The 10,394-nt window shown below is 41.0% G+C and overlaps 1 protein-coding gene across 2 annotated transcripts in view; it reads left to right on the top strand.

Moving 5' to 3' along the window:
• The window catches only part of mcu (mitochondrial calcium uniporter), a 72,042-nt gene extending 61,790 nt beyond the window's left edge, over window positions 1–10,252 (top strand). For both annotated transcript variants that reach the window (XM_042502823.1, XM_042502822.1), the window contains exons 4-9: window positions 2,286–2,456; window positions 2,854–2,958; window positions 3,113–3,273; window positions 4,120–4,323; window positions 5,677–5,793; window positions 5,998–10,252. In XM_042502823.1, coding sequence (XP_042358757.1) covers window positions 2,286–2,456; window positions 2,854–2,958; window positions 3,113–3,273; window positions 4,120–4,323; window positions 5,677–5,793; window positions 5,998–6,078 — 839 coding nt within the window. In that variant the 3' untranslated portion in view covers window positions 6,079–10,252. The remainder of the gene's footprint in view (window positions 1–2,285; window positions 2,457–2,853; window positions 2,959–3,112; window positions 3,274–4,119; window positions 4,324–5,676; window positions 5,794–5,997) is intronic.
• Window positions 10,253–10,394: the final 142 nt, after the last annotated feature.

Raw genomic sequence — 10,394 nt, 5'->3', positions numbered from 1 at the left:
CTTAATAATGGAAAAAAACATTTGTTCAACCAAAACTAATTCTCCTTTTCAATTCTTCAAGGAGAATTAGTTTTGGTTGAACAAATGTTTTTTTCCATTATTAAGACTTGAAACAATATGACTAAAAGTCTCCCATTATTATTATTATAAATCACCCTTGAAGAATTGAAAAGGAGAATTAGTTTTGGTTGAACAAATGTTTTTTTCCATTATTAAGACTTGAAACAATATGAGTAAAAGTCTCCCTTAGGAAAATGACTAAAATAGAAGTGAGATTCTCCATTCAGTTGCTTTCTTTTTTCAATATAGTAGATAAGCAAATGCACATAGTATAATAATCATCAACTTTCATGTCACAGTATACCTTAAATTGGTATATCACTGCAACCCTAGTCAAGGGAACTGTACATTTCCACAGAATGTGCCTGCCTACGTGCCTAAAATATACAGTTACAGTAGTATTAATACATTTTAATTCATACAGGGAATATTTAGCCTGGGCCAACAAAGATACTGAAGAAGATATTGTTGGAATGTATTTTTAATTGATGGTTACTGGTAGGAATTTGATGTTGAAGCTCTATCCAGTTATATCCTAACCATACTAAATGTGTCATTCTGTTGAGAATTTGTTTTTACGTCTACTAAAATAGTGGATATCCTGGTGAATTTTACTGCCACCATCAACAATTTACCTGCATAGTGCGGTAGGAAGCTGCTAATTACAGAGCCTGATTACAGGCGAATAATAAGTGAATGGAAGCGCAAAATAAAATTTCATGCAGGATTTACAAACAACTCTTGAATAAGATCCTTTTTGCAGATACTGTATGTGGTGTTTAAAGCAGTGAGATCCTGTCAGATAATGTCATGAATATTACTGTTGTTGTGACTGATCTGGTTTGAGGTTTCGCAGTGTTTTGGCAGCTTTGTTGATGACCTCCTCTGACAGGTGGAGCTGCTGTTGTACTGCCCTCTGCTGGGTCTCAAATCACACTCCTCTGTGCTGTCAATCAAATAAAAGCTTCATTTTTTTTTTTTTATTTTTTTTTTTTTTAAGGCTCAGTTTCTTTTTGCAGTGTAGCCACTTAGGGTATTTGTGTCCTGTCAGTTTAAGTTCACTAAAAGTGTAATGTCTGACAACATTATGGAAAAGATCCCTACTGAGACAGACCTTTTTCCTAAAAAGCATAATGATTTTTGGAAAACCAGAAACAACCCCAAAATCACTATTGCGAGACTCCATTTAAATAAACAGTAATTTTATCATCATAAATCACATGTCATTCTAAGTCAACAGAGCCATAATAAAACTCACAAAACCTGTCTTTGCTTCTTTATAACACTGTTTCAACATTCACCAGCTCTGGTTTGGTCTACATACACACTTAAATCACCCAGTTACATGTGAAAATATTCTTGCTCTGTACGTTCTAAAATTACTGTAAATTTGAATGGAGTCTGGTGGGTTTGTTGATCATTTTGTGGCTGTTTCTGATTAAAGGATTGACTGTTTAATGAAAAGGTGTATCTCTGTAGAGATGTCAGCTACAAAAACAATAATAATATAAATGTTATTTATATAGCACCTTAAAATATGGAGTTTACAAAGTGTTTCGACAAGCAAAGCAAAAACAAAGATGGGATACATAGAGGGCAATACCACAACAGAAAGCCAAACAGTCTTATTGAACACAAGTGACACAAACCAAGGATAGAGTTAGAGTTAGGATGAAATTAAGACAAGAGGACAAACAATGCAAGATACAGGAAGCAAAATGTCTATATAAAATAATACAAACAAATAGGCCAAATACAAAAAAAATCAATAAAACAACAAAGGACAGGAATAAAATAAATAAAACAATAAAGAAAATAAAATTAAATAAAAAGAGTAGATACAAAGTGATGGTGCATGAATGCCTTAAGTGGCTACATTTCAGCCTTTCTTGCAGCTATCAGCTGCAGCTCTCTTGCTTAATATAGGACCAATTCCAAAAACGATTTTCTTCTATGAAAATAACAAATCTAATATTTTAGCATGAACATTCACAATTCTATGTATGCGTTAAAGCTAGTAAACCAAATAATGCTTTGGCTAACGAGGACTGAACAAAACAAGCAAAACAGTGTTCCCTGTTGCATCTTTATTAGATTTTCTTGGATCAGAGGGAGCAGAGTAAATGAGAGCTTATTTCCATGGTTCAGTTAAGACCTTGGGGTGTCATTTTACATTTTCTGCTTGTGTGACATTTGTCGTTTTCTTGCCTGCAACCCCCTCACAGAGGTGACAGTGGTGTATCAGAATGGGCTGCCGGTGATCTCAGTCAGTTTGCCGTCCAGGCGAGAGCGCTGTCAGTTCACCCTCAAGCCTCTCAGTGACTGTGTGGGAGTTTTCCTGCAACAGCTCCAAGCGGAGGACAGAGGCATCGACCGGGTAGCCATCTACTCCACGGGTATGTTCTCAGCACAAGAGTACTCTATACACACACACCGCCGCTGTATAAATTTACCCCAGCAGGTTATACGTATACATGTCCTCACATCAAGTGTTCTTGTGTTTTGATGCTATTAAGAGCTCTCGCAGTTGTGGCTTTGTATCAGAATTTAACACCACCGCATGCACCATGAAATGATTTTACAGCCCTCAGTCTGCGCAGAGGGTTCATTACACAAGAACAACTGGTACTTGAAATCTTACGCTTAGTGTTTAAGTGCATCTGCTTTTACCTCTCATGATAATCAGACAGAGACCAGCCTGATTATCGAGAGTCGTCAAGGGTATTGGAAGCAGCTACCCATCAGCGCTCCATCACTCTCACCACCTCCATTCACATTTGTCTCTCTGTCCAGATGGAGCGAGGGTCGCCTCCTCCACAGGCATAGACATCCTGCTGCTGGACGATTTCAAGCTCGTCATTAATGACACCACACACCTCGTGCGACCACCAAGGAGAGGTGAGGATTGGTGAAGAAAAAGGCAGAGCCGATGCTGTTTGCTCTGAGTCATATCATCACAGTCGGGGTCACGACCAATAAGAGGAAGAAATGGTTTTATTGCCAGCAAGTGGATGGAATTAAAGCTTTGTTTGTTTGTTTGTGTGTGCTTCAGAGCTGCTGCCCCATGAGGAGGCAGAAAGGTTGAATGACGTCAAGTTTCTGGTGCAGCAGCTCTACACCACTCTGCGCATCGAGGAGCACCAACTTAGCAAAGAACGGGAGCTGATTGGAAGACTGGAGGACCTCAACACTCAACTCCGCCCCCTCGAGAAGGTCTAACTTCCTTAACATGTTTGGCAGTACTTAAATATTTGTTGTCACTTATACAAGCTCATTGCTGCTCTAAGGTAGAACCGCAAATCATCACAATATTTTTAACAAAGCAACCAAGTGTTTGACAAATAGTTTGCATGTTCTTGCATACTTTGCCATGGAAGCCAAGAGGAGCTGGAGTTGCTCAGAATAATGATTTGTATAATCCTCTTATCTGCAGATAGTCATGTTGTTGTATCATCAGTTAGGGGATATCAGGCCTTGTTTCCACTCAGCCATTAAAGATTAATGATTGAAGACGGCATTTTAACTATGGGTAAGGTGCTATGAAGGGTCTTAAGGCACATCACAGACACATCAATCTGACATCAGAGAAGTAGCAGTACAAAAGCCCCTTGCTGCGTCGCCCTCACGTCGCTGTGTCTTGGCTGAAAATGACAGAAAACACTCCAAACTGACGGCCAAGCGGCATTAATGTTCTGCGCATGCAAGAGAGAAAATACCCCTCCATACCAGCAGACGGCGGTCTATAATTGTCATTCAAAACAGGAAACCAAAAGACCCCATGACTCTAGTTAGCCAATTAGCACATCAACAACACAATCCAGCATTGGAGCGCTGACGAGGGCCAACGATGCGTGACACGCCGCAGCGACACTCATCGTCATCCCAACACTGACCAATCGCTTGGTGTATCGAGGCCTTCAAAAACTTGGACTCTGCCCGTATTCTTTTTTGTGCAGAAATAAACTTTCTAAACTGTCTAAATCTTCCTCACCAGTTTCTCAACACAAACGTTCTTTTGTTCTGTTTGAACTGGCTGACTGCTCGTGTTCTTCTATGTAGGTGAAAGAGGAGCTGAACAAGAAGGCAGAGCGGCGTACCACCTGGGTGCTGTGGGGCGGCATGGCGTACATGGCCACCCAGTTTGGCATCCTGGCCAGGCTCACCTGGTGGGAGTACTCCTGGGATATCATGGAGCCCGTCACCTACTTTATCACTTATGGCACGGCCATGGCCATGTACGCCTACTTCGTGCTTACACGCCAAGTAAGACACAACAGAGTTTACAATTTCAAATGCATTAATTTAATGCTGGAAGTCGAGAATGATTGTGTTTAGCGTAATCTGCTGCTGTTTAGGTTAGGGCTTAAATGGACAAATGTGTATCGTCAATGTATGTTCACTAAAAGTGCTTGTTTTTCCCACTGACAAGTGTGTGACGATATTAGAGTAAGAATCCCACAGAGATAGACATTTTTGTTGAAGAGTGAGGTCCTTTTTGTTTAACCAAAAAAAGCCTGAAACTGCCATCGGCAACCTACTAAACTCCATTTAAATTAACACAAATTTTATCACTGTCAAACACACTTCATTGAAAGTTGACAGGCACGCTATAAAACTCATAAAAAAAACCCATCTTGGTTCGTCTTTGAATTCTTCCAACAATAACCAACTATGGTTTGGTCAAAATAAACCCTTAATTGACCCGGTTAGATGTGAAAATATGCTGGCTTTATACGCGTTAAAATGACTGTTTATTGAAATGGAGTCTGGTGGGTTGCAATTTGGACGCTGTTTCTGGTCAAACAAAAAGGATCTTACTCTATAATATGACGTCTTTCTCTGTAGGGATCCTTTTCATTATGTTTTCATGTCCTTAAAATAATAATATGAGGCTCTCAGTGGCAAGAGCAAGCGCTTCTAGGGAATGTACATTGACGGTGCATAAATGCCCCAAATGTTTACACTGCAGCCTGATTCACAGCTGCTTATTTCAGCCCATACCCCTTAACACTGGACCGGTTTCGAAAATTGTTGTCAATCTTTCTGAGGCTCAAGCTCCTCAAATGTGAGGATTTGCTTTTTTTTCTGTTTTAATGATTATGAATTGATTGTCTTTTGGCATTAGACAGTTGGCCAGAGACGATAAGTAATCTGGAGATATTACATTGCACTAATGCAAGTTATGATTTTCTGTTTTCTGACATTTTGTAGCTTAAACAATTAGCTGATTCATCGCTTCTTTGCCTTTGGTGCTTTTTTGTGCCAAATAACACGACACATCCTTGATTCTTTCATGCTCTTTAACATCAGACAGAAACTCTTTTAGCAACCACAGAACAAAGCATTACAATAATGAAAGGCTGTGGTTGTCCTCCAAATTGTAGTATTTTTAGCTTTTTAAAAAGCGGTCTGGTGATGTTGTTGCCCTCCAAAATTGAATCCAGCATTCATAAATTACCACTAGCTTTTAACTCCAAGGACATGAAGTCCGTTTGATGGTGGATTTCTCGCCGGTGTGATTTGGCCCAAGGAACAGAAAGCAGAACATGGACGGTATCTGATAAAGTGGCTCCTCTTACAAAGTGCTCCATCTGTGTGTCTCTCCGTAACCTGCAGGAGTATGTTTACCCCGACGCTAGAGACAGACAGTATCTGCTGTTCTTCCACAAGGGGGTGAAAAGGACACGCTTCGACATTGAGAAGTACAACAAGCTGAAGGATGATATCGCTGAGGTACAGTCGCTTGGTGAAAGCTGGATGTTCTGTGATGTAAAATGAGCGCTGCAGTCACACTGGGGAATCTCACATTTTACAGTTCGATACTTTGATTTGTAACGGCCATACAAAGACCTACTTTCATACCATTCCCCACACATTTTTCCGTCTCGTATTTTTCACTCTACCCTGTCGCTCTCTCTCCCCGTGCATGCTCTCCAGGTGGAGTTGGATCTGAAGCGTCTTCGGGACCCGCTCCAGCTCCAGCTCCCAGTTCAGCAGCTCACCGCCAGTAAAAATTGATGGGACGAGTGACTCCCTCCTCTCTCAGCTCCTGCAACCTCCTCTCCCTCTTTCCTTTTCCGTCCAACACCCTTCTCCTTTCCCTTTTCCCCCCAACTCCTCCCTCCCCCATCCCTCCCACACCCAGTAAACCCATCCCTTTCTTGACAGTGGGAGTTAGTTTTTTCTCCTTCTTTTTTCTTTTTTTCTTTTTATTTTCCTGACTGAAAACTCCAGTTGGAATTGCAATTGAAAACCGCTAAAAGGCGACGAAGGACGGCGAGAGTACTGAGAACTGACAAAACTCTCAGCCGACGGATGGTGAGGATGATGAAAAGGACTATGATGATGATAGAATAAAAATGGGCACTATGGATATGCCTCAAGTCTCCGGAGGGACAGCCTGCAGGGAACTCCAGGGGAACTATCACACCTCTAGACACTTCAGAACAGAGGACATGCAGAGGGGCAGCCATTGTTGAGTGTGTATGTGTGTGTGTGTGTGTGTGTGCGCGCGTGTGTGAGGGACTTTCAGGGTACACTGGGACACCGACCCTGGCCACTCTGCGGGTGCAGCGGTGTAGTCCTGCTTCCTCTAGCGGTCAAACTATCAGCACACACACCTACTCTTGGTTGGGGCAGCTCCAGGCCGAGTCTTGATCCCACAAGCTAAAGTTTACACGGAAGTCCTGACTGCAGTCGCACCACCCTCCTGTGGCTGCCGCCTCTCCCCCCCCTAGGCCACGCCTCCTCCAGGTGACGGACAGCTGTCCCTCCCAGTGTGACCTTCGTCAGGAGCCTGTCTTGACTCGCAGGATATAGTCATGACGACGCCTCGTTTCCTTTTCCTGTTGACGTCCTGTAGCGGCCCCGGTCTGCGCAAGTATGAGAGTAACTACCGACAACAACATCACTGTGTGTTCTTTTACTCCAAAAAAAATATTTTGGCACTTTTTATTTTGAAAGCCATAGTATATTTGTTATGAAAAAGAATATAAATATATATATGTATACAATCAAATAAACAGATGACCAGAGGCTAGTTTTTTTCAGTGGGGGGAGGAGCTCTCAAACACACTTCATTTCATCATTTGCATCCTCTGAAGATCTCCTGCCATGGAGGACCCCCGCTAACACACACAAAGCATTATAATGTATGCATTTACTACCTTGAACTATTCATATCTTGTCGTGACAAACACACACAATGTATTTCACACATCCAGGTTGGATGTATGGCTCCTGTGCATGGTCACCAAAGGGTGCTGAAGCCAAATCAGGGTGAAAACGGCTTTGATTGGAATTGATTTTAAGCAACGCAGAATATCGATGTGGATAATGCCATGCTCGACCTCTATAATCATCTCATGAATACAAAGGAAACGCTGCAAGAATGCTTAACATAATCAAAGGGTTAAAATGTGCAGTGACCGCTGCCTCAAGCAAAGCTACAGGCATGTCATACTTTTAATGTATCTGATAAACTGAGTTGTTTTAAAAAAGGTAAGGCCACATTACATAGCAGGAGTATAATTTGAGTAAATTGCCTGCAGTTCAATAAATCGTTTTTCGATAATATACATTTTCTCCTTTTCAAATACAAAGTTCTGGAGGTGTAAAATTACCGTTTTCACATTTTCAATGGCCTTTATCCTAGCAGCATGTGATGTGCATTCAACATCTGGATTTCCTCACAAATCTCATAGACAAAACAACAAAAGACAGCATCTAAAAAAAAGTAGAAGTGTCATGGCATTGATACGCAGAGGCTTCTTTGAGTTTTCTCCTCCCACTGTTGCTGTAATGCCCCCCTGCTCCCTCGATGGCAAAGCAGGGTAGACTGCATGCTGTGGTATGACCTCAGTAGAAATTTGTGAATGTGTAGGAGCATTATTGCAATTTTATACTTAATTGGACACTTTTCTTTGCCACATCTAGCTGAAGTCTCATCCATCCAAATTGGTTCAGTCAAAGGTTATAGAAGCCATATGTTTGTGTTCATTTTTTTTTTTTCTTCTTTCGGGATGGTCACTGAATTCACCTTTGCCAGCTTCACTTAGTTTTCTGTTCATGGTGAGGATTGGAGGCTCACTCTCCGGCCCCGTTTATGTCTTCAAAAAAAAGAACTCAAAGCCAACAGTTGTTTTCACTCTGAACTGCTGTAGAGTACTTCTGCAGAGGGGAAGCACAATGACATGACATCCCTAAGCATGGACTTAAAGTGGAGACAGACAATTTTTCAACTTTGTGGGCGCCGCCGTCGCAAAGACAACCCGATCACATTCTATTTTCCTCAGAGCACAGCATTTACCAATAACACAGGACGCACTGCATTTTGTTTTCCACTGTCACTTTGGTTGTTCCACCTGCTATTGGGGACAGTAACTGCAAAGAACTTACTTATGCTCTTTGCTAACCGAGGATAACTAAATCTAAAGCACTATCCTCTTCCTGTTTTGATTGTGCAATGGTTTACGCACTTCCTGTTTTGTTTTTTTTTTTTGGTAAATCAAGCCTTTATTTTCCCAGGAGATTATATTTGACACATTGCATAGACAAAGCGAGGCTTGTAGGAAACCAATGTAAACACCAATAATGTCATTATTTTATAGCTTTTACCAGTGAAATCAGCATTTACATAATAACAAGATGAGAAGATACATGTCCATTTCCACTTTAAGATCAAGATCCTGCACTCGGGTCTTGTGTGCACAGTTGGCTGAATCCTACTGAAGAGATCCTCATGTTTAATTGCAGATTTTCTATAAAAATGCATGATTTTAGGTCAAATCAAAAGTGAGCCATGCAGATCTCAAGGCAAGATTTTGTCTACTGTCACTGTGTGCGTTAATGTGTGAGTGTGTTTTATCTCCAAGGGAAATGGTGCCTTTAGGACGCTAATTGATTTAAAGGGTAAAGATAATGTAGCAATTTGGTAACACCATACATAGGAAGGTCAAATTTGAGTGTTTGTTGGAAATCAATCTCACCGCGGGTCTGTGAACATGTGTGTTTGTTGAATCCACGTGTAGGCAAGTGTGTGCATGGGGGGGAAAGTTCAAATCACCATATTCATGAATGCTCTGCCCCTAATGACTGCATGCCAATAGTGGTAAAAAAAAAAAATCAATTCCACCTTCATCCACACTTCATGGCAGTCATTCGTTTTTTTCCTGAATAAGCCAACTTACACACACACACACACACACACACACACACACACACACACAAAGTGCGACAGTGTTTCCTTTGAGATGCACTGGTGAGAGTCTGCAGTCCAATCCTCCCCTCTGCTGCTTTTACACTTCTCTCCATCATCACCGCAACCTTTTTATCATGCCATCCACCGTTTATTGCCTTTGTTTGTTTGTTCTTGTTTCTTTTTTAAAACCAAAATATATCAAATATAGGGAAACTTTATTATAAAGAGGGTGTTGCATGAATGTATGTTTACATGGGAAATTATGTGAAAATAAAAAAAGATGATTTATCCAAGAAAATATAAAAAACTGCAAAGATAATTTAAGAACGTTGTTTGTAGAGATTCCTAGTTATAAAAGGCAGTGGACAGGGCTGCGTCTTTAGAATCTGCCCTGCCAAATCGGACTTAAAATCTCAGCCAACCAACTGCTCAAACCTCCATCAATCCCCACTCCCGTCTCCACCTTATTTCCTCCCATCAACCCCTCCCTCGGCGTGCATTTAACACCCTCCATCCTTGGTGCACCTATAAAGGAGGAGACCTGTTGACCTCAGTTACTAACGTCCTGGATTCGATTCCAAAGGAGAAGTGTCAGGCGCACTCTGTTAGCTTCTATGGGAACTCCTCCCACTCTTGTCCCTCCTGTCATTTTCATCCACCCTCCGCCTTTTTTCTCCAAAGCATTATTATTCTATGTTTTGAATGTGTGTTCTGTTTTAAATATCTTGTTCGTGTGCATTTACAATAAGATTACAATGCCTAAAGAGTGAAGCAGAATATAGGATTGAAATGATCTTGTAATCCATTCTTACCTCTTATTTTGTTTTTTGTTTCTTTTTCTTGTCTTTTTTTTCTGTTGACATATGATGCTGTAATGTTGGCAAAAAAGAAAAATGTAAAATCCTGTATCATTTATGAAATATGTATAAAAGAGAAATGTAATTCAATTATCAATAAAATCCTTATCCAGTTTTTGGAGCTGGCTGTCCTGTTGAGGGTTTTGTTGTCTGTGAAAGTCAAGATGACTTGGTGATTAATGGACATATTACTGAAAATTACAAGCAATTTCAAGGTCCTCACTACCTCCTCTGGCTCTCCTTGGCCTCCTGCTCTTCCTGTACAGGACGTCCTATGA

The sequence above is a fragment of the Plectropomus leopardus genome, chromosome 15 (genome assembly GCF_008729295.1).
Source record: "Plectropomus leopardus isolate mb chromosome 15, YSFRI_Pleo_2.0, whole genome shotgun sequence".
NCBI lineage: Eukaryota > Metazoa > Chordata > Actinopteri > Perciformes > Serranidae > Plectropomus > Plectropomus leopardus.
Note: the sequence above shows the minus strand (reverse complement) of the source record. Positions and strands in the feature narration are given on the sequence as shown.